General features: G+C 57.0%; 2 protein-coding genes across 2 annotated transcripts in view; both read left to right on the forward strand.

Annotated features, from left to right (window-relative positions):
- VOLCADRAFT_105985 (uncharacterized protein) overlaps positions 1-17,873 on the forward strand; it is a gene marked incomplete at both ends in the record, with an annotated part of 34,705 nt that extends 16,832 nt beyond the window's left edge. Inside the window, 25 exons of the mRNA XM_002953411.1 lie at positions 431-659; positions 702-797; positions 1,171-1,224; positions 1,605-2,144; positions 2,325-2,432; positions 2,939-3,055; positions 3,556-3,805; positions 4,264-4,538; positions 4,833-5,021; positions 5,360-5,511; positions 6,121-6,182; positions 7,039-7,233; positions 7,928-7,992; positions 8,157-8,497; positions 9,221-9,287; positions 9,679-9,783; positions 9,983-10,246; positions 10,513-10,658; positions 12,991-13,019; positions 14,209-14,346; positions 15,442-15,515; positions 15,739-15,798; positions 16,042-16,181; positions 17,196-17,205; positions 17,739-17,873. Coding sequence (XP_002953457.1) covers positions 431-659; positions 702-797; positions 1,171-1,224; positions 1,605-2,144; positions 2,325-2,432; positions 2,939-3,055; positions 3,556-3,805; positions 4,264-4,538; positions 4,833-5,021; positions 5,360-5,511; positions 6,121-6,182; positions 7,039-7,233; positions 7,928-7,992; positions 8,157-8,497; positions 9,221-9,287; positions 9,679-9,783; positions 9,983-10,246; positions 10,513-10,658; positions 12,991-13,019; positions 14,209-14,346; positions 15,442-15,515; positions 15,739-15,798; positions 16,042-16,181; positions 17,196-17,205; positions 17,739-17,873 — 3,841 coding nt within the window. The remainder of the gene's footprint in view (positions 1-430; positions 660-701; positions 798-1,170; positions 1,225-1,604; positions 2,145-2,324; positions 2,433-2,938; positions 3,056-3,555; positions 3,806-4,263; positions 4,539-4,832; positions 5,022-5,359; positions 5,512-6,120; positions 6,183-7,038; positions 7,234-7,927; positions 7,993-8,156; positions 8,498-9,220; positions 9,288-9,678; positions 9,784-9,982; positions 10,247-10,512; positions 10,659-12,990; positions 13,020-14,208; positions 14,347-15,441; positions 15,516-15,738; positions 15,799-16,041; positions 16,182-17,195; positions 17,206-17,738) is intronic.
- A 1,124-nt stretch (positions 17,874-18,997) lies between these two features.
- Positions 18,998-23,657, forward strand: part of cax2 (Ca2+/H+ antiporter, cation antiporter, membrane protein) — an 8,582-nt gene continuing 3,922 nt past the window's right edge. Inside the window, exons 1-7 of the mRNA XM_002953412.1 lie at positions 18,998-19,398; positions 19,944-20,039; positions 21,381-21,501; positions 21,800-21,872; positions 22,319-22,456; positions 23,341-23,392; positions 23,590-23,614. Coding sequence (XP_002953458.1) covers positions 19,186-19,398; positions 19,944-20,039; positions 21,381-21,501; positions 21,800-21,872; positions 22,319-22,456; positions 23,341-23,392; positions 23,590-23,614 — 718 coding nt within the window. The 5' untranslated portion in view covers positions 18,998-19,185. The remainder of the gene's footprint in view (positions 19,399-19,943; positions 20,040-21,380; positions 21,502-21,799; positions 21,873-22,318; positions 22,457-23,340; positions 23,393-23,589; positions 23,615-23,657) is intronic.

Here is a 23,657-nt window from a genome sequence, read left to right on the forward strand (position 1 = left end):
CCGCGTCGTACGGTGGAAGCGGCGGCGCTGCCAACAACGGCGGCGCCTTAACGGAACGTGGCTACACCTCGGACGGCGGCGACGGCGGCGGCGGCGCTCCAGTTACGGCGGCGTCCAACAGCGACGACGACGAGTATCCGCCTGCATCCCCGCCGATGGTGCTGCACACGCCATCCGGCGCCGCTACGGCGGCGAACGCGGCAGCCTTCACTGCTGCTGCCAACTCCAAGGCCATCGTCTCCGCCAGCTGCGGCGGCGCCTCGCCGTACAATCACCATCACCACCATCACCACCACAACAACAACCTGTCCCGACCTGCTACTGCTGGCGCACCCAGCAGTACGTGGGTTCAGGCAGTAGGCCCCGGATCGGCCCACGTGGTCACAGGCCAACATCCACACCATCCGCACCACCATGCCGTACGCCTCAGCGGTGCCGTACTGCACTCCTCCCGTCCCGCCTCGCCCGTTGTTATGCCCGTCGCCATCGCAACGCCCCAGACGCCCTCGGGCATACCCCACGGTTGGCAACACTCGCCGTGGGACTGGGTGCCGGACGCGGCGCCGCTGGCGCGCAGCGGTGCCGTACAGCCGTACGGCCGCCAGGCGCTACTGGAGGTCATCGCTGACATCCACTACACCAAAGGCCTGCACGACCAGGTGGCGGCCGCCGCCTCCTTTCCCGCCACATCCATGTTGCAGTACATTGGCGCGTATTTTGAAGCACGTCATGGGCCCAGGGGTTCGAGCCCGCCCGCGGCGGAGTTGGCGTTGGGGCAGTTACTCGCATCGCTAGAGGTGCGTTGCTGGTGTAGAGGCGTCAACTGACTTCGGAGCACACCGTTCCGTCCTCATAAATTATTCTCATCCTCATGATTGTACGGATTGTACAAACGCGGACTTCTCCGTGAGCGAATTCTTTGTTCTGAGGCTTTTGCAAATTATTCCTCTGAGCAACGTTGGCCAAAAATTTTCCACTTAATTGCTTTAATAATTCTTAAACGAATGTTTAAAAGCCAAATACCTGCTACAGGATTTGCCGCCTCCTTCCTTTTCCATAGTTTTAGATGAGGTTTAGGTAAAAGCCCAATAACTCTCCACAACCCCGGCTTGGGCCCTCCCCTTTTTGACTTCTCCGCATTTTCCTGATTCGTTCCTGATGTCGTTCCAGGCCCATTCCGCGCTGTACGACGTGATGCTGTTTGCGCGGGTTGCGGGGCTTCAGGTGGGCGGGCCAGCGGGCAGGGGTTGGTGTAAGGGGTTGGGGGTAGGGGGTGGGGGTAGTGTAGTATCCTGGGTAGCACGGGATCTGACATCCGCCGATCGGTTCTTTTCTGAAAAAGACGTGATACAACAGGTTGCGGGGAAAAGGAGTTTACAGTTTTTCATTTATATTTTATTTCTCTCCGAGCCATGGCATGCTTCGCCGCCGGTATGTGCGCCGGAGCACCTGGGGGGAGGGGGACTTGGGAGTTGGGTGAGGGTAGAGAGGCTTCCGAATGCGCTGTTCGCCTCAGTGCATGCTTGATTTGGCTTGACCTGGTCGTCCAGCTGTACGACCTCTTCACACACCACATTAATTTAATTTCCCCTATACTCTACCAGGCATGGACCTGCAAGGGAGTCTGCCGCAACGGCAGTAGCAGCAACGCCGCCTCGCGCCCCGCTACAGCGCAATCGCTCAAGATGTCGGCGGCTGGCGGAAGTTTCAGTCGCCCGCGAACGCCGCGCGACGCCAACATGTCACCGTACGCCTCCGGCGGGCTCAGCCCTTCACGGCCCGGTACGGCAGCCTCTGTGGCTGCAGCCGCCCGTAATAACCGTACATTGTCGGCGCGCAACAGCATGGGGACGCCGCCGATGCTGTTGGGATTGGTGCCCTCCAGCCGCCCGAGTACGGCAGCGTCGCCGCCGATGGCGTACGGCGCCGCCAGCGGCACCGTCGCCGTCGACGTCTCCGACCTCGTCTTGCCGGTAAACGGCGGCGAGACGGTTATGCGAGTGCGCACTGGTCTATCGCCTACCATCACAACCTCCGCCGCCACCGCCACTTCCGCCGCCGTCAGCTCAGCAAACGCGCATCACGGAAGCGCACACGCGTTGCATACCGGAAGCCGAAGAGCGGGCAGCACTGCAGGGCCCCTCGTAAGCGCCCCCCCGCCTGCGCCTTTGCAACAACAGCAACAACCCCCTCCATCACCAACCCAACAGAAGCAGCAGCAATTACAGCAGTTGCAGCAACAGCAGCAGCAGCAGCCCAAGCCGCATCTGAAGATTCGCCCAGAAATACTGGTTTCGGAGCATCTTTCTCAGCTGTTGTCGCAGCTGAGTGACGTATCCGGCATGGATGCGCTGTCCCAGTTCATCAACACTGGAAGGCTGCTGGGCAAGTTGAAGCAGACCGATTTGGGACAGCCCTTACAGGAGGAGCTGGTAGGTAGTTCTTACGATAGGCAGGACGGGGGAGGCGGGAAACTGGGGAAACGTAGGGAACCGACTGCCTTGGATGCGTGTTCACGTAGGAGAGAACCCTACAAGGTTAGGAATCGTAGGTGCATGTGCAAGGCGCAGGAATTGTTTGTTTGGAATACCTGACATGAGAAACCGATTCAAATCTTGTGGATTTTCAAATTTGGAAATCGCTTCTTTTCCCTGTAGTAAATCAGGTTGGAGGTCGGAGATTGCTTCTTCATCGTTTTTGAATCCTCTTCGGAATTACTGTGATATGAAAGCAGCGCGCAAGCGAGCAGCAAGCTCGTATGTCCCATCACAGGTTCTCTATTATCCTGGCTGCTCTCGTTTTCTATCCGCCGCGGTTCCCATTTTTCCCCTTGTGGGACCTGGCCTGACTGATCTGATGCTTTAATGAATCATCTGGCAGTAAATCTTATCTGCTTGAGTTTTTTGTTTTCTGTTCCACCCGCAACACTCATTGGCAGCACCCCGAGTTGCACTTCACGGTGCGGCAAGTCTGTGACTCTCTGCGGATAGAGGAGGCGCCGGAGCTGCTAATACGGCCAACACTGCCGTACGGAGCTGATCTTATGCTGCTGCAGGTGGGGATGTGGTTGTGGTTGCGTGTGTGTGCGCATATCAAAGAGATTGGGGGAAAAGGACCTAAGGAGAAAAGGAAAGGTATGCTGGGGGAAGGCCGGCGGTACGATGTTACGTACGGCATGCTGGCATGGCTCAGAGGCGCACGCACAGACATAGAGGAACGTATGTGCCCGTCGACCGCCTCTATTTTCATCGTCGGCCCCGACGGACAGACGGGGGGATGACAACGGGACCGACCGCATGGGTGTGGGTGTTTCCCTCCACCTCGCCAAAGTGGCTTTCCGTCTCTATACGTGGTGACGACAAAATGTGGACCCGAAACACCTTCAGGATCACTTGGAAATATTATATACATTATGTGGAAAAAGACCCTAACCCGCGTGTTAGCTTGCCTTCCTGCGTCACCTCTAGATACACTCTCTTCCGTCCCTCCCTGGACAGTCCCAACAACGCCTCTCCCCCCAACTTTCGCTTGCCGCCAATCCTCGGCTGCCCCCAGGTGCCGTACGTGGCCACCGGCTCTCTGGCGGTTCTGGCACAGGGGGACGTGGACAGGCAGCCGGTGCTGTACCCGCTCGCCGCCTCCAGCGCCGCCGCCGGCGGCTGGCGGAGGCGGGGTGTGCTGTTGCTGACGCCAGCCTTTGTGGCGGTGGCAGAGCCGGCCATTCTGCGGGAGTCTGAGGCGCCGCTGATCGGGGATGAGCTGCGAGCCATGTTGGGGGCTGCGTTAGCGCCCTTGGCTATGCCAGGTGCGGAGAAGGAGGACTTAGGGTTTGTTCTGGCACTCCGTTGCGTGCACGTTCTGTAGTCGTGGAAATGGTTGGGTGATAAATGATCACAACAACATCACATTATATAGCGTTTCGGGTGAAGGGTGATGTGCATGGCCCCTTCACTCCCATCCTCTGCCCTCCTTTCTGGGAAGGGAGCCCGCTGGGCCCCGCTCGCAACCAGGGGCCTTATGCGCTGCTGAGTTGGAGCTAGCTGGTCCACCTGCTGAAACAGAGGAAAACGACTGCTGTTGCAGATGCCGATGATGAAGATAGTGATAGTAATTATGAGATAATGCTACTTGCTGCTGCTGCTAATGATAATAATGGTAATGATGGTACACATGATTCTGGTCGTTTTGGCAATCATGTTGATGTTGATGTTGATGTTGATGATGTGGCGGATGTCACACCTGGGGGGTGCCGCCGCCACGCAGGGGGTACCGGGTGGAGGCTCGAGGTGCAGGGAGCCCCGCCTAACACTCAGTCCGCCACTACAGCCGGCGGCGGTAGCGGCGGCGGGAGCAGCGGTGGAGCCATCGGCAACAGCGGCGGTGTGGTGGCTCCCCGTACCTCTGGGTCTGGGGCACCGCCCGGTTTCCCCCCGCCGTCCAGCCCCACACTTCTCAGCGCGGCCGAGGCGATCACGGTGGTCAATGCGGCAGCTTTGAAAGGCCGCTCCGTGGCATCAGTGCTGCCCAGCCAGCTTCAGGTGTGTCCTCTGTATGTATGTGTGTATAACAAGTGTGTGCTGCTTTAACACGTAACCGGCGGGCTTTCTTCGTACTTTGTTCGTACTTCTGTTTATTTCCCTGGTTTCGGGCCGGTGTGCACACATCGGCGACTTGTTTGAATCCTTTGTGTCGAAATGTTCAATATATTCAGTGGTATGGTTGTAGCAGCGCTACACGCGTTCGCTGCTTCCGCTGCTTGGATGCCCACTGTATCATTTCCGTTGCCATCTCACCCGTCCGGAGCCCCTCTCCTCCCGGCCCTTAACACGCAGTTCAAATGGGACAGGATGTTGGCACACTTGAGGACCGTAGCGGCGGCTGCCACCGTCAGTGCCGACCGCGGGGCGCTGCTGGCGACACAGAACATGGCAGCGGCGGTGCGAGCGGTGTTTCGTGCGGCCGCGGGGCTGGGTCTTCAAGATGGGGCCCAGCCGGGGAGTAGCGAGGACCTGCTGCTGCAGGTGCGGTTGCGTCTGGTTGGATTTTCTGTATGCTAAAGACAGCTAGGCACGGGAGGCTGTAGTAATTGCCGTTCGTGCGGCGCAACGGATAACCACAGCCACAGGGAAAAAACAGGGTCGGTTGCATGCTTGAGGGCAGCTTGAGGGGAGGGGGCTGACGGAGTGTCTTACGTTTCATGAACTGTGTCGCCTGGATAGCGCTGTGGTGCGAGGTGCAACTCCCGCTGTAATGTACCTTGTACCTACTGCATATTCGGTGGACTTTGAGGGTGCAAGAGCAAAGCCTATGATGCAATCCTGATAAGCAGGTATGTGCGTTGTTATCCCTTCCCTTCCAGGCGCAAACCATGCCCGTCTCAGATGAAAATATGATGTGTATGGCAACCGTACCTATCCATGAAGCCGCGGCTGAAGGAGGGGACAGCCGTCGGGGATATGCACTGGCACGCGTGGCGATGTTAGCGCGATGGGCTGAAGCTCCGGAGTACAGGTGAGCATGCTGAGGGATAACCCAGTAAATGGGTTAATATGAACTGAGGTGAGCATGCTGAGGGACGAAATGGCTACTTTTTGTCTTGTTTTGAGACCCCTTGGGAATAGAAGCGCCATACGAGTATTCCTTCGTAAACCCGTCGCGCTGGCCCCCGGTGCCCCCTGCTGGTCCCGTGCAGGCAACTCTTGAGGTCATCAGTTATGTGATGGAGTGTAGAGTGTGGAGCATGTTCGTGTGCATATTAAAGGGGCTGCAATGCCCTAAGCTGATTCGTTGAAGTGCGAGGAGGCATGCCAGCATACCGCTATAGGGGGAATGTTCAGCACTGACCAAGCATATCGTAGAGCTGCAGTGGAGAATCCACGTGCTCATGTATTGTTACACTTATACTTGCGCACACTAGAGATTAGCAGGAGTAGCGGGCAAACATCCCAGGATATGACACCTCGTCATAGACTCCCTGAAGTCAACCAATACGTGCTTCCATACGATGTAAAATTTTCCTATGTTCACGGAAATAAGCTCTCTCTACGGGTCCAGTAAGCCATTGGCGCAAAGGCCAAATCTTGTGACCGGACGTTCCGGTTTATCGCTGCGGCTCGCCAGTCATGGCAAGATACACGCCATAAATCGAGCCACCTGTCAAGAGGACCGCCTGGACCTTCACAGTAAGCTGCCGGAAGAAGTAGTTGTACCTGCATCGGGCCGGGAGCAGGACACACATCAGAAAACTGTATACTAGCAGGCTCCTCTTGACATGAGCATCTCCCGCTCGACAACAAAGCAAAGAGACGACGTACTACGAAAGATGAAAACAAAGCCATCATGACACGCCGCAGTCCTCCTTACTTGGGGTTAGTGAGGTCATTCCACCTATAGGACTCAGCCGCTGCTTTCTGCAAATACAAATGAGGATGGAAAACATTGAGTGCCGCGGCCCAAAGAGGCTGCAAAACTGACGTCTAACTCTCCGGGACCTCACCAGGATGCGCGAAGGGAACATTCTGACACAACCTCTAGCTACTCCTGAGATGCAGCTGTAACGTACTGTCCTGAGGTGTTGCGGAATGAAAGAAATTATGTTTTCCAAGTTATTATTGGAAAAGGCTGCCGTACATAGGTTAAGCCTATGCTTGCCGGTACAATTATCCATTAAGTTACGTTTCCTCGAAATGATTCCTTGAGACGGCCCCTTTGAGGTCTACGCCCCGATTTTACAATTTGGCGTTATAGGGCCTGCTGAATATTTGGTTTTGTTGTTATTTCTGCGTGTGACTGTATCCTGCTAGCACCTAAACTTGATACGCTTACGATAGAGCTTTAATACTTCTGTGATCCGATCTGAGGTTTTGCAGCGGGCACTAACGCCCCAGCGAATGTCGTGGAACTGTGCCAGTGGGCGGACAACGTCTCACAGCGGCGCTGCTGCAGCACAAGGTCAGCCTCGATGTGGAAAAGGGTTGTCTCCACTCTGCTCTTGCCATCCCGCAGGCGACCATGTACCTACCTCCTTCACCCCCGCAGAGCGCCCCTTGGCACGGCCCTGCCCGCTCGTGCGCATTCCATCACTGAGCACACTTCACCCGCCTACAAAGGGCCGCTTGATAATGTGGCCGCTCACATCCATGACAAAGAAGCCGCGGCATCTGTTGGGGCTTGCGTCTTCCTCTCATCCCGGGGATAAGAGCACATCTGGGTCACACATGCAATCACGGCGAGGTGCGTGCTATGTCACTATCTCCGCGTATCGTCTGTTGCAGCACATTTCCTGAGTAGGGTTACACTCCGTTAACTGTTTTCCCTGGGGGACTGCGTATTCTTTTCCCGGGCTACATTTGTTACTCTCCCAAGCATCATGCAGTCCCTCAAACTTCCTCCAGCTCCCTTTCCGGGAAAAGGGGGGAAAGAAGGAAAGGATGAAAGGGGAAATCGCTCACCCGTGTAGCAATTCGGGTTTACTCTCTCCCCCCTTGGTTTCCCCCTCCCCTCCTGAGATCTCCCCCGCCTGAGATATCCCAACTCTCCCTTCTCCCACCTCCAACCCGCGACTCGTACCCCCCGAAACGCCCACCCCACATGTGCGCTCGTATATCCGCTCGTTCGTACATCCTTATACTGCGATATTCGTACACATCAACACGCTCACGTGGCACGAATCACGGATGCTTAGCAGGACCCGATGACAGCATAGTCATCACGGCATCTGCGGTAGCACCCATGCTACCCTCGAGCACCGGCAGCGGCACCAACCCATTGGGGGGAGCCCCCTCCCTCCTCCACCACCATCACCACAACCACAACCTACACCACCTCTCACACGCACACGGCAGCGCCAGCGGCGGCGGCGGCGGTGCGACGGGCGCCGGTGCAGGACCAGGTCCCCTCTCCACATCCGCCAGCACGCCTGCTACAGCCCTAGTGGGCCTGCCGTACCAACGTCCAAATGCGGCATCTAGCGGCCAAGCTGCATTGGCCGCGGTAAGCGACCCGTGGGTCAGATGTTCATACGGGGTCTCCGGAGGAGTGTGGGTACTAGTGTTAGGGATCGGATGGAAGCGGGTGGGGTGGGGTGGAATGGCCAATGCCTTCACTGCCCTTATTGGCCCGCCACACCACCACCATCCCACCACGCCCCTCTGCAGGCAGGCTCCGGCTCGGGACCCCTTCTCTTCAACGCCAACATCAACAACACCAATAACAGCACCACAACCACAACCACAACCATCAGCAACCCCGCCACCGCCGTCACCACCCTATCCTCCCTGGACGAAGCCGCGGCTCGCTCCGCCTGGTCCGCCTCGCGCCGCGCCCAGCTGTGTGACGGTGGCCTGCCGGACCCCGACATGTGCAGTCTGGGGGCCCTGGGGGGAAGCTCGGAGGAGGAGGACCTCCTCGCTGACAAGGACAAGCCCTCGGGCCTGGGAGGGGGCCAGTCCGGGGGGTCGGCGGCGTCGGCGCCCGTTATTGATGAGGCGTTAAGCAGGTCAGTCAGTCAGTCTGTTTGTCTGTCAGTCAGTCTAGGCTGTCTGGGCGAGTGTTGTTGATGAAACTGTTATCGTTGCGGGTGCGTCAAGAAGGTGTGTGTGTGTGTGCGTGTGCGTGTGCGTGTGCGTGTGCGTGTGTGTGTGCGTGTGCGTGTGCGTGTGCGTGTGCGTGTGCGTGTGCGTGTGCGTGTGCGTGTGCGTGTGCGTGTGCGTGTGCGTGTGCGTGTGCGTGTGCGTGTTGTGTGTGTGTGTGCGTGTGCGTGTGCGTGTGCGTGTGTGTGTGTGCGTGTGTGTGTGCGTGTGCGTGTGCGTGTGCGTGTGCGTGTGCGTGTGTGTGTGCGTGTGTGTGTGCGTGTGCGTGTGTGTGTGTGTGTGTGCGTGTGCGTGTGCGTGTGTGTGTGTGTGTGTGTCTGTGCTCCTGGCAACGCGGCATGGGGCTGCGTGTAAAATCAAAAGGTCAAAAGAAAGCGAAAGCAATAGTGGGAAAGCCCTTGTTGTGAGGAGTGTGTTTTGAGGTGAGAAGGGACACGGAAGGAACAATAACATTATCATCAGCAGCAGCAACATCAACATCAACATCAACATCAACATCATCAACCCAGGGGGCGTTTTACCTCCACCTCCACCTCCACCGCTAGGCCCCACCCACCCACCTCCGCCTTGCTGAGTAATGCCCCTCGGGTCCCTGCGGCCGGTGGGGGATTCACCGCTGTTCCTGACAGAGGCCGGTGGCTGCTGGGACTGTTAATCGTACAGTCGACGTCATCATTCGTACTGGATGCGTACCAGGTACGTTACCATACGAGGTAATGCTGCCGTGCATCTGAGCTTATGTCGGTGCGAGACACGTCACCAGCTTTTCAAATGTTAAGCACACACACACACACACACCACTACTACGTAGTAGCTGTTTTTTTGGTCACTTGATGACCAGACGTCTTCAGCTCGCCCCAGCGGGCCTCGAGGGGCTTGGGGATTTACTTTCTCCCGCCCTCCAACATCCCACCCTCTCGCTGCCTACCAGCGTTTTCACTAAGTTGCGCACCATCCTTGAGGGGCCAGCGACTGCTGTGTTCAGCCACCTTTCAGCGCTGATATAGGAGCGCCTTTCAACCACCCAACGTTCTCTCTCCCTGTCGCTGCCTGCGTACCCTCCCTGTACGAATGTCTCTCGCAACAGGACTTGCTCCGGGACCACTTGGTGGTGACTCTGTTCCTGACCATGCTGGTGGGCGCGGGGGGCAACGCGGGGAACCAGTCGGCGATCAAGGTCATTCGCGGACTGGTGAGTAGTGCTGCACGTCCTGCGGGGGGGGGACCTGTCTTGCGGTTGGAGTAATACTACCGTCTCGTTAGTGTTTACCTCTCTTCTCCGCCGTACCAGTCTACCGGTCTACCGGTCCTCTGGCTCGCCACCCCCTCGGCCCGCCCCGTCCTTTGCTCAGCCGCCGAATAACTCCGCCGCACCTCCCACACCTCTGCAGGCCACTGGAGCCATCCGGCCCAGCTGGCCCAGCGCCCGTGCCACCCTGCGAGACCAGGCGCTGGTGGGGCTGCTGCTGGGCACCGGGCTGTCCGCGGGGGGCTTCGTGCGCGTGTACGCCACACACGGCGACGTGGCCAACGCCGCCGCCATCTCCGTCTCCCTGTTCCTCATCGTGATGACGTCGGTGGTACTGGGCACGGGGCTCCCCTTCGCACTGGCGAGAGCGGGGGTGGACCCGGCGAATGCGGGTACCAGCATCCAGGTGTGCTTGTGGGGGAGGGGGAAAGGGAGGGGAGGGAGGCCGGGGCTAGCGTGCTCCATTCTTATCGTGTGTGTACCATCCGTTAATTCCGTTAAGTCCTACAATGCCCTCCCTACACCAAGTTTGACCCCCCTGCCGCGCGCCCCCCTTTTGTGGACGTCCTGGCACATAACACGTTCACTTCATGCGTATCCCCCAAAGTGTAACTCTCTCCCCTCTCTCTCCCCTCTCTCTCCCCCCCACACCCATCCTGGGGCCCCATTAAGGTGTTGATGGACATTCTCGGTGTGGCCATCACGTGCGTCACGTGCCACTTCGTGTTGGTGCAGCTGGCCCTGGGGGTGGGGGTGGGGGTGGGGGCCGCTGCGGGGCCCATAGCTGGGGCGGCGGCAGCGGCTGCTGCGCTGCCAATGTGAGCCGGGGGGGGGGTCGAGTGGAGACCGGGAGGTTGTGCAACCTAGCTACAGCACTACAGCACACAGCTATTTAGGCGGGAAACTTTCTAAGGCGGGAAATTTTCTAAGATTGACTGCGACCGAGGTGCCACTTGGTCCGACTGATGGCGGTGGGGAGCGGGGGGAATTACGATGATGATGATTACGATGATGATGATGTCAAGGAAGTCAGGCAGGATTCAACTGCCGCGACGCCCTAAAGCTCCCCGCAGCGGATTGGGGCTAGAAAGCCAAGTTGATCCGCCCTTCCGGAGTTTTGGGGTTTTTAACTTTTTGCAACAGTTTGTCTACGTCTCAACAACTTATGACGGAACGAAAGGGTGGTTGGTAAAGGCGTTGAGCGGCGTGGAGTCGTAGCAATGCGTGCGTGTGTGTGCGTGTGTGGGGGGTTGTTACATGTGGTGACGAACAGTGGGCCGGGAGAGAGGCGCGGAGGCAGGAGAGGACAAGAGATATAAACAATTACGACATAGTATGTATGTATGCATGTATGTATTGAACTTAATGGGCTTATTGTTAGTTATCACTGAGTGGCGGCGGCACCGTACAGGTAGTTAGCTGGTCGATGGTAGGGTCTCAGATGGGTCCCGTCACGGTGACTAACTAACTAACTAACTAATCTAACCAGTCGTGAGGAACATGTGGGGACTAGGGAGCAGATGTGGGGTGTATGGAGGGCCTGACGACGGTGGTGGTGACCACCACGGTAGCGAGGGTTTCCTATAACAGGCGATGCAGGACATTCTTCTGGGGTCTAACGGGCAGATGGGGGGGAGAGGGGGAGAAAGAAGAGGCGAGAAAAGGAAAATGAGGCATCCGGTGAGCCAAGTTTTGAACGGATTTGGCGGGAGCTCTGTTTGGATTTGGTTTTTATACCCCGGTCAAGTCCGGGGGGTAATTATTGCGCGTATCTTAGCCGGTAATCGAATTGCGAATTCTGAGTCACTCTTGTATGGTACGGCATGTCGTGTACGACTGAGTTGTTCCGTATGGGCACTGCGGTGAAGACGTGTCGCGGCATCGCGGGACTTGATGTACGGCGCTACACGTACCTCTGAATGCGGACCATTCCGTGAATCCAGCGACGCAACGAAGTGGAGTAGCAGCCAATCGGATGCGACACACCACGTCACGTTCAATACCCATAAACAAAAAAATAAGCTTGCTGCTCAGAGCAGCGGGCATGCGCCTGCTTTTACCGGAAAGCCCCCGGGAGGAGCCCAGGAGGCCCTTCCTGCTCGTCTGCTGCCGCTGCGGCCAATAATACCTCACCCACCGGCGCTGCACAACGACAGCATGAAGGGATTCATACGGTATTCTTAGCTAGCCTGCAAATAAGCCAGTACCTCGCACCTCATTACCCGGGCCATCCCTGTCGAACACCAAGCACGTCCTTGGTGAGTCATCTCCCGCCCTGACGGTGCCTAGAACCGCCGAGTGACATCCGCCGCACCACGACTAGACAATGCACGCGTGTACCGGTGCACACATCCTGAGAGTTTGCAGTCAAGAGTGAACGAGAAACCACAGGTACGTACGTAGGTAGGTAGGTAGGTAGGTAGGTAGGTAGGAAAAGCTACCGCATCACCCCTCCTTCAGACGCTTGATAAGAATGACAGCGAATTTCCTCACGACGTGTATGGCATGGTACGTGATTTCCCTCGCTCGTTCTACATCCTCTATATTTCCCCTCGAGCCGGCAACAAGACAGCAGACAACCAACTGCCAAGCCGTGCCAAAAGCCGGTCTCACCAGGATTGCATCCTTTAGTCCAGTCCGGACCTGTAACCCAGCCCTCATCATCCAGCCCCCACCTCGTGCAGCGCGGGCCGTCACGACGGTAGCTGCTCCGTCCTTCCAGGTCTGGAAATAGTACACCGAGCGCATAATGGTCCAATTGCTTTTCACCGCAACATCGCCAAGCACGTCTCCCTTTTTCCGCCCTTATGCTGTAGTGAACACCCTTCCGTCACCGCAGGATTATCGTCACAACACATCCTCCCCCCCCCCTTCTGCCTGTGCGCACCAACAAAAACCAATCGTCTTCTGTCCTTTTCCCAAGCAAGCCAACCTGTGCACACACTCACAGACATAATCTCATATCCATGTTTGTGCGGAGCTGCATTTGTATGGACCACGACAAGATGGGCTGTAGCTGCCGCTGCCGCCGCGGCGCTGCTCCTTATCGTCCGTATAACTGTTTAGTAATGGATGATTATATGTAGCATGGGGTAGGCGGACCCACTTGACCACGAGCACGACAAAGGAACCCTCCCTGCTGCGGAGCAGGTCGTCTGGCACGCCGTTGGTTTCACCCAGTGAGGAAACCCCGATGCTGGATATCTTGAAAATGCTATGGACAAAAGCTTAGAGCTAGATAGCTAGCCACCTAGCGGGCAGGCAGGCGCTAACGGAACGGCCGCTCGATGGCCGGTCCCATGGACCTGGTGGTGGCGGGTCCCGCTGTTACAGACGCGGTTGGTACGGAGGAGGGTGAGGAGGAGGGGGCTGGTGCTGCAGTTTAGTTACGCAAGTCACGGTACATACACGATCCCAAACTCCCAAACACCTGCCAGCCTCCCTCGCCACCCATTCTCCTTCTGCCACATTTGAACATCCCCTTCGGTTTTGTTTTTCGGTGACTCTGCCGCCCTCCCCGAAGACCCGTAAACACAAACAGAATTACAAACCAGAGCAAAGCACTTAATAACACGCAGAAGGCGTCCTGCGATGTCACCACCACCAGTACTGTGCACCACATCCCCTATGATCCTATCCCAATTCCTGACGCTCCACTGCAGTACATGCAGCACCAGTCCCTCAGGAAGCCGTACTCCCTCCTGCCATGCAGACCTCTGAAAGGCCGCTCCAATCAGTTGGAACATTTTTTATTGAACACAACTAACTACAAACCAACCGAAACCAACGACCTGCTGCTGAAACCCTAGTCCATACCCCCATCTTATTAGCAGAAAATGATCCTGCAAGTCTCCCCTTCCCCACCACGCACAAATGCAACCGAGCTTCCCCCCGTAACCCTACATGCCTGCATGCCTACCCCTAATAGCCGCCTATCAATATGCCGAACGACTCCCCCAGTAATAAGGTTTCGCACATACAAATCTCTCTCGGCTCTCTCACTATTTACATGTACGATTATCAAAGTGTGTGCATGTACGGCAGCAGAGAAAAATGCTATCCAGGAAACTCCCATAGGGGTAATGAATTCCGCTCTGCAGGCCCCCGCTCATCGGGCCGCTCACCCCATGGTGCAGTGTCAGTACCTTCATTCGCACCACTGTGACAATGTGATAACAAACACCGCTTCTGCACCCGCCATGAAGTGTGTAGCACTAGGTCAGCTAGGACGTGGATGTCTTCATGCACCTATTCCATGCCCACCATGAAGTGGGAGTTGCATGACAAGCTACTGGAAAATACCCAGGTTCGGATTGTTGTCCACACCCCGCCCCAGTCACTCTGTTCTCTCTATGCTCTCCTTCGCAGGTGCCACTCCGATGCACCTCCTTGCAGCCGCCTGGCCCTGGCTGCCAACGAGTTCAACGACCCACCCGCAGCTCGCGCTCAAAGGCCATGACGTCCTTCTTCTCTACCTTCCAGCCGCAGTGCCAATCAGCAAGGATCGTAAGCAGCAGCAATAACACCAGCAGCGACACCAGCAGCAGCAGCTAGGTCAAGGGAAGTGTTTCTTTTTGAGCCTTCCCCAGTCTGCCAGTTAAACACTTCCTGCAGCAGCACTCGCATGCGTTGCTTTTTATTCATCGCTCGCTGCTCACAACCTTGCAACCTCTCTGCCTCCTCGCATGCGCCCTTGCCTCTGCCACTTCTGCTGCCTGGCCAGGTGAGTCCGAGTAGGTTCGAGCTTTGTCGGTGTATCGCGTTGCGTCGGTCGGCTGGCCGGACTAGGATAGTCGGGTCGGTCGGGTCGGTCGCGTGTTTGGGGGGGTTGGGAGGAGCACTTGCATACCACCAGCAGCTTATTATGGGCTCCTGGGCTTCACTGTCTGGGACTCGGAAAACCAGCTCATCAGCCCGTTTTTGGTCCAACCTCGTCAATGCCGCCACCAGGCCGGCGGCAAATCTTTATTCCAGCTCACGTCATCAGTTCTTTACTACTTTTTCGCCGCCTCTACGTACTACCTTTACTTCTTTACGGCTTGGTTCTACTGATTTTCTTCCGCTCTTATTTTAGTCTCGGCGGCTAGGTAGGTAGTTTTCCGCGGTCGTCATCGCTACTTCATCCCGAAGTCGGCGCCTTCAAATCCGGCTACTGGTCAGATCTGCTTTTTGTACACTCTTTCCTTGGTAGCAGCCCTAGATAACACTGCATGGTGGTGCTCGGTGTGATGGAGACCTTAGTGCCCGGGGGTGGGGGGTGTCACGACATTTTAGCGACAGGGGGGGAGGATTCGGACGGGCCTCTGAGTATTCAGAGGAAGGGAAGCCCTCGGAGTCTCTGGGAGTCAAAACTGTAGAGGAAAGGAGGCGAGCAGTGAGCACACAGCGTGCCCGTTACTAGTTACAAGTTCCACACCATGACAGCCGTGGGGCTGCAGCCTTGTCCAGTCCGAGGCCAAGGCAACGCTGGACAAGCAGACAGACAAACACAGCACTATGATGTCTTAAGCGTTCTCTCCCACTTTTCTGTCTTGCCCCTTCACAGATGCGTGAGCTTAGCCCCCATGCTGGCAGAAATGTAACCCCTCCACCTCTCTCCAGCCTCCGTGGTGCTGTTCGTGATCGTCCGCGCCGCCGTACTTCGCCGGGTCCGCAGCCTGGAGCTGGCGATATGGGTGAGAGCCGGGGCTGGGGTGGGGTGGGCTTGTGCGTGGGGTGTGAAGGGTGTCCCGGGTTGTGCGTGAGGGGAGGGGGAGGGCCTTGCGCCACCAGAGCAACTGCGGCCCTGTCTGCTGTTTCCACTTTACTTACGTTATTCGCCACCGGCTCCTCTTTGTCCCGCTGAGAGATCTCGGGTCCCCCTCTCCTCCCGCTCGCCCTCCTTGCCCCTGCCCGTAGTCCCTGCCGGTACTGGTACTGGTCACCGTCTTCATCAATCTCTTCTTCGTCTTGTACAAGGTGTGGGTGTGTGGGGGGTTGTTCGGAGGAAGGGGGGAGAAATAGGTTCTCAGCTTCGACGAGATGGTGCCCTCCCGCCATGCAGTAATACACAGCACTGCCGCCGTTTACCGCACATACATACATACGTATATGCAATCCTTTTCAAGCGCCACAACAATGCCACTAACAGCCCCCTCACACACGCAAATGGTGCCACCGGGCCCCCAATCCACACGCCCCCACCCCCCACCGGCCACTCAGGGTTCCGAGGCCCGGCTAGCCTGGACCTCCCAGAAGTGCGCCTGGGTGAGCTCGGTGGCGGCCGGGGGCTGCGCGCTGGTGACGGGGCTGCTGGGAGTGCCGTACATGAAGAGACACGTGGAAGCGGCGGCGCAGGCCAGGTGGGCGGCTGGGATGTCAGTGTTGGGGGTTGGGTGTTGGGGGGGGTCTCCCTCGTTTTCCCTGTCGTCATCATCATCATCGTCATCGTCATCGTCAGGGGGTTGCCCTCACGCGGGACCCTCACCCCCTCACCTCTGCGTACGCCCTGCAACGATTACTTGGTTGTCGGTTTGGTTAATGGGTTGGTGGGTTCGTTGCAGGTCCTTGAATAGCTTGAGTCGGTTGGAGCTTACGGGCACTCGGCCAAGCTCGCCCTCTGCACCCACGACGGGGCCACTGCCGCGCATGTCGGTAGCCCGGAACAGCCAGGCTGGCGCTGGCGGTAGCGGTGGCGGTGGCGGCGGCGGCGGTGGCGGCGGCGGCGGCGGCGGCGGTGGCGGTGGCGGCGGCGGTGGCGGCGGCGGCGGTGGCAGCGGTCCCTGGCGCGCCGGCGCTGGCCGGGGCATGACGGCAAGTCTGTCCGTTCTCTCCGCCGTGGCGCCGGGTGCCGCTTTTGTCGACGCACGGGGCCACGTGGCAGCGGGCCGTACAGGGTACGGCACAGTCACTGGATGTGTTGGGTCAGGACATGGCATGATGTGTGGGACAGGGGGGTCCGTATCTTCACCCTGCGGCCGCTACCCGGGAGACCCTGTGCCTTCCCCGGTATTTTGGGGCACCCTCATCCAGTCACGCTAGCATACTTCTCAGTGGATCGCTCAGGTTCCGCACCCACCATCGGCATCCAACGGAATCTGCCGGAACGACGGCGGCTCCAACTCCATTCCTGGTCAGCTCGCAGGTCTATTTTATCCCAGGTCACCACCGTCCATCGACTAGGGGCACTTTTACCTTCCACCACCGGAAAGATTTCCGACCCTGACAGGTCTCGACCCCGGAACCTCCGGGGGCATCGGCGCGTGCGCTACCAGTAGTGCCTGACCTATGTATGGTATGTATGTGTTCAAGCCAGCAGTGTGAAATCGCTCTAACCAGCTAACCTGCACGTCTGGTTTGGATTATATATCCTGCAGAACAAAGCAGGTACAGGCCAGGTACGGCAGTCATGGAGCGGCTAGCGGCTAATGCCTTCGGGACGTGCCTGGTGATGTGGGATGTTACGAACGGCACCACGCACGATGTGTACACCATTCGTGGGAAGGAGCTCATCACGTGGGCTGGGCTGGGTGATTTGGCCCAGTTACACAGGTGGGGGATTTGGCCCAGTTACACAGGTGGGGGATTTGGCCCAGTTACCACGTGCTTGACATTTGCTAAAAGCCTTCATGCTTTTCATGCACTTTGGGCTGGATAGCCTAGCTGTGTGTGCAACGGTGCTTTGACTTTGATGAAGGATTGTATTGCTAAGGGCTTGCATGGAGAACGTGGTTAGGGGCAGCTCATATTCCACTCCCCCCTGTTGCAACATGCAGGCCCACTACCCGCAGGCGCGGCACCTCCTTGCAGGCGAGAAACGGTCTACTCGCTTTGGTCGTTGAAGCTGGAGTAGCTTCCGGAGGAGGAACAGGTGTGGATGCGAACACTGTTCCAACTGCGCCGCTGTTTCGGCCCTGAAGGAGCAGTTGGACTCGATCATTCCCTTCCTGCCTCCGGAGGAGCGTGTGTCCACGGCGTTTGAGCTCATCTACACGGGGGTTACAGACGTGGACGCAGCAGGAGCCTGTTCCCAAAAGAAAACGGTCTACTACTGATGAGCTGGGGTGAGCCAGTGTGGTTGCCATGCCATAATATCTTAAACGCAATGGGTTTGGTTGCCTGAGAGGTCATGGATTTCAGTTTGGGCTGTACGACGAGTTATTGTGTAAGCTGGCACTTGGGAGTACGGATAGTTCCGAATAGAAATGCCGCACTTGGCGCAACTTGGCGCTGAATTAGAGTCTGTTCTAACCTGTTTGTTTGCCTTATATGTTCAACTTACATCGATTCGCTGTTGCGGATAAAGCACAGGAGGCCGTTTCACCTGTAAGGGCGGGTCGTTAACCGCTCGTTCTACCCACCTCTCCGAAAGCCATTACCCTATTGTAACTAATTCCTAACCGGCATCACACTTGTCTCCACCAGCGTCCACCTGGCATGGAGGCTCAAGCCAGTAACACGGCCAAAAAAATTTTAAGCGGTCGAGTTTTTGTCGACAGCGAAACGCAAGCCGCGGCCGCAAGCCGCGTTCACAATCCTCAATCCATGCTCCCGAGTTCCTGCTATCCAGATATCGTATGTAGCTCCTGCATTGATTCGGGATTGTTACAACATGAAATTCAGGCCGTGTTCCTTCCTAGCTGGTTCACAGAGTGCCTTGCGAGCCTTATGAACTCAATTGCTGTTTGTCACAATTGCGCATTACTTTTTACATTTGACTTTGCAGTTGTGCACAACGCACTTGTCCATATAGATTGGCATTTGCTTGTGGAAGCAGCTTCGTCTCGTCCTGAATCCAGTCCGTTGCTGTACCTGGCGCGCAGCTCGGTTAGGGCTTCAACGTTACAGCGTTTTCACAAAGTTGCGCACCATCCTTGAGGGGCCAGCGACTGCTGTGTTCAGCCACCTTTCAGCGCTGATATAGGAGTGCCTTTCAACCGGAGTCCAGCAACTCAGGCGAACTGAACCTTACCACGCGCCGAGAGCACTAAGCGACAATATAAATATTTATCTATTCAATTAATTTGAGGACGCGCTCATAGTCCCCTGTGAGAGATGCAGTCAAGAAGTCAGGCTTTCAATGTGCGCCGGGGGTGGACACGTGCTGAAGTGCAAGCTGCAAAGCGCCAGGAAGAAGAATCAGAAGATTTGATTGAGCAGCCAGGTGAGCAGGGGTATACGGTGGCGTACATTACAGAGGATGTTACTTCCGTTAAAAGAGGTTGTCAGCGAAAACAAGCGACACCGCCGAGGCCAAGCACCCTCCCTCATTATTTCATTAATTTAAATGCAGATACCGAGGCCCTCTTGCAGCCCCAGCCATCCGGTCCTCATGCTGCTGCGACAAGCTATGGAAGTCCTCGGGACATGGAACCAACGGCAGAAGCAGCTGCTCGCCGCGCAGCCTTCGCACGGAATCGGTCCTTGACCATGACTCGCACAAAGCGGAGATGGTGGCGCAGCGACGCTCGGGCCCTGAAGGAGATTCTGAGCAATTGGGCCAACGTGCTGCTGGTTACCGTCCCGCTGGGCCTTATTGCTGGTGCTCTGAACTGGACCGCCGAGTACGTGTTCGTTCTGGTGAGGAGCGCCTACATTTGTATTTGTATCTGGATCTTGATGGGGGGAAGGATCTGGGCTCGTACAGGGTTGAGGTGGATCCTGGTGGACGAATCCAGGGAATGGGGCGAGCTGTGCTTGGGATAGGGCGGCAAGGGCCAGGAGGCGAGAGAATGGAGGAGGCGAGAGAAAAAGAACAGCAAGTCACTGAAAAGGTTCCTTTCCCCTCCCCCTAAACCCCTAAACCACCCCCAACCTGCCTCCCGGTTTGGGTGACGGAGACGGTGACCGGGGAGGGGAGACGGGGTTTAGGAGGGGAGGGGAGGGGAACGGTCGTGGCGTTACCTTGCAGTCCCACATTCCGTGATGGGTCCATCCGTCTCTGCATGTGCCTGTCCTTCACAGCGCATGAATGTTGGGTTTGCACCCCGGCTTCCTTCTCTTCTTCGCTCCATGCATGTGCACAACCCCCATGCCTTCCCTCCCCTACCCTACCTTCCCCCTTACCCCCCTTACTTACCCTCCACTACCCCTGCCCTGCCCTGCCCTGCCGCACGCGTGTCCAGAACTTTCTCGCCCTCATACCCTTGGCGCTCATCCTGGGTGATGTCACAGAGGATCTGGCGCTGAGATACGGATCAGTGATTGGCGGGCTCATAAACGTGAGACAGACAGACAGACAGACAGACAGATAGGTGGACAGATAGATAGATGTGCAGACAGACAGACAGACAGGTAGACAAACAGATAGACAGATAGCGGGAGAGGCAGACGGACAGGTAGGTACGCACACACATACATACACACACGCACACATACACACAGAAAGGCAGACAGGAAGGCGGAGAGCACATGAGGAGGTTGCTCTGGGGTAGGGACTTGGGGAAGTGGAGTGTGTGGGGGGGGAAGAGGGGGAGAGAAGACGAACCACGGACGAGTGAAGCTGATACCAGAGAGATAGACAGATACTCCACGCAGGATTAGACACAGATATGCATCGGGAAGTCTTTCCCTGTGTGGTAGTCATCGCGGTGACGTGGCCAGCTAGCTAGGTTGCGAAACGGTTTACCAGCTGCTGCCGAGTCCAAAGAAGGAGGAAAGGCGAAACAGCAAAATCACTACCTCTCCGCCGAGATGAAGAAGTGAACTATCGGAGAGGAAAGGAGAGGAACCCGCAAAAGTAAAAAGTCAGGGTGCTAAAGGCGTCGAAGAGCAAACAGCGGCGGAAGTAGCGAGAAGAATAATATACATCTGTGGCTGTGTTGCTGTTGTTAAGCTGTTTGCTGGCATGCAAGTGCTCCTCCCAGGCCCCCAGCCAGCACAAGCCCCGGGCCAGGGCCAGGGCAAATCAGAGAGAGCAGGAACGTTGGTCAGGTCAGCAGCGGCTGACGAACATCAACAACCTCATCAGCGAAGTGCCGCTGAAGGAAACCAGCATGGTTACCGGTTTCTTTTAGCGGCGCTTCGGACACAGCAGATAACGGAGACACAGCAGAGAGGTGAAGAGAGCCTAGGGAAAGAGTCCTGGAGTGGGGGTGGGTACGAAAGCGCTGTAAGACGAGGAGCAGGCGGAAGGGTCGTACAGAGTAAGAAACCTAGAACACAGACATCGCACAAGCAAGCGCGACCAGGGGGGGGCCCTCCCAGGGGGAATGAACTGCCGCCGTCCTGAGTTCGAAACGATGAAGTCCCCGGTGGCGGTGGCGGTGGGGGGTGCGGCACCAGCAGGGGACTGAGGGGGGGTGTCCGCGACTTAGGGGGGGACGCCCAAGCAAGCACCCTCAAAGACACCTACGTCCGCTTCCCACATTACGTAAATTACACAGCTTGCGCGCACACACACACACATTCATGCACACACATTCACACACATTCACACAACCACACACACACAACAAAAGTAAAACACAAAACAACTCTTGACTTCCCTCCCTCCCGTCGTCCTCCTCCCCGCCCCCCCTCCCTCTCTCAACCCCCCCACACCCCGCACACGCCTCCTAAAGGCCACTTTTGGCAACATAGTGGAGGTCATTCTGTCAATCGCAGCGCTGCTTAACGGACTGTACGGCGTAGTGGCGGCCTCCCTGCTTGGAAGCATTTTGTCCAACTTGCTGCTGGTCACGGGTAAGTTCGCGGTTGAGGTGGTTGGCAGTGGTTGAGATTCGGTTTTCGTACGAGAGTCGATGCTGGCCAATTGCATAAGGTCGGCACAAAGGAAGGCGGTTTGCTGTTGACCGTTAGTGTGCGACCGTTGGTGTGTGATGATTGATGTGCAACCTCTCCTACCCCCCCGTCCTCATGCCCTCCTCTCCTCTCACTTTCTCCCAACACAATCGCACCCCAGCAAGGTTTGAAGCCAACAACCTGTTTCCTCCCCGCCCCTTCCCCCCTTGGTTTTGGCTTTGGTTTCATATTTCCACAGGTTGCAGCTTCTTCTTCGGAGGGCTGTTCAATAAAACCCAAAAGTTCAATGCGACCGGAAGCCAGGCGTCTGGGTGAGGGTTGAATCGTGCCGTTGGATGGGTTTGTGGCCGAGGGGAGGGGCGGGGGGGGGAGGGGAGGGGAGGGGAGGGAGGGGGAGGGGGGGAAGGGAGGGGAGGGGAGGGGAAGGAGGGGGAGGGGAGGGGAGGAAGAAAGATGTGGAAGGGGACGGTTAGAGAGAAGAAGGTTCTAGTGTGTAGCCCTTGGTAGCCTGGGGCACTACTCGTATTCGTGGGGATGTGCCCACACGACCATACGAGCAGCAAAGAGCAAAGGTCGTTATGTTGGTTGGCGGTTGGCGGCTGGCTTCCCTGTCATTATTTTTCGACATCTGCAGATTGTAACCCTCAGGCATGTTCCGCCTCAACACTTTCTGTTCCCGCCTCTTCCTACCCCCACGTACACGTACCTTCCCTTCCCCCCCACCCCCTCCCCCAACCCCACCCCCTCCCCCTCCCAGCTCACTCCTCTTCCTGGCCGCTCTGGGGTTCCTGATCCCCACGGGGGCGGCTTTGCTGTTCGGGTCGGGGGATGTGGACAGCAACAGTGACCTGGTGCTGGGTATTAGCCGGGGTACGGCAGTTGTACTGCTGCTGTGGTGAGTGTGGGGTGTGGGACCGGGGGTGGGGGGGGACCGTAAAAGGCAGGGGGTAGGGGGGAGGAGGGATTTAGGAAGGGAAGGCAAAACAGTCCGAGCCGTACCCGGGCCTTCTCTGATGGGGGTTGGGATGTGGGGGTTCTTCCTTACGGGGATCACAACTCATCTCCCCATTCGCGTCCCTCCTACCCCTCCGCCTCTTTTCCCCCCCCTTCCCCCGATTTTGCCACCTCTCTGCCTCGCATGTGCCTTTGCCCGCTGCTCCTGCTGCCTGGCCAGGTGAGTCCAATAAGATGGTTCGAGCTTCTTTGGTATTTCGCGTTGGCGTCGGTAGGCTAGCCGGAATAGTTTAGTTTGGGTCGGTCGGGTCAGTCGCGTGTTCTAGTTTTTTGGGGGGTTGGGAGGAACACTTGCATACCGGCAGCCTTTCAGTATCAGCAATGCAGCTTTCTCTCCTGGTCAGCAACTTTACGCAACTTCTACGTCAAAAAAAAAAAAAATATATATATATATATATATATGCATATATAAAAAAATATATAAAATATATATAAAATAAATATATATATATATATAAAATAAATATATATATATATTTATTTTTTTTTTCTCGCCGCCTTCACTACTTTTTCTACACCTACTAGTTTACGGGTTGGCTATAATATTTCTGGCGGCTTAGGTAGGTAGGACTTCCTACTTCTACGTCAAATCTTCATCCCGAGGTTACAGTCGTCATCCCGAGGTTACAGTCGTCACAGTCGCCACGGACGCCTTTCGGTCAGTTCTTTCGGTTGCTACTTTCTTGCCCTGGCAGCAGCTTAAATCGCGTGTGGTTCGTCTTTCCCTTCCCCCCTCCCCCCCTTCCCCTCTCCCCCCTCCCCCAGCTACGGCTGCTATCTGGGCTTCCAGCTGTACACACACACGGACCTATTCGAGGTGGGGTCGGAGGGGTTGGAAGAGGGGCAGTGGGGGGGGAAAGGGGAGGGAGGGAGGGAGGGGCCTCCGGAAGTAGGCACTTGGTGGGTTCCCTTCGTGGTTTTGCTGCCCCTCTCTCCCCACACACACACGTATTCCCCTCCCACTGACCCACTGACCCGCTAACCCGCTAACCCGCCCTCCCCCCTCGGGGCCAGGACACTCCCGAGGAGTCCTCTGCCAGTGGGGGGCCCCCCCGGAGAGCCAGGAGCCCATGATGAGTCTG

The sequence above is a fragment of the Volvox carteri genome (genome assembly GCF_000143455.1).
Source record: "Volvox carteri f. nagariensis unplaced genomic scaffold VOLCAscaffold_36, whole genome shotgun sequence".
Taxonomy (NCBI): Eukaryota; Viridiplantae; Chlorophyta; class Chlorophyceae; order Chlamydomonadales; family Volvocaceae; genus Volvox; species Volvox carteri.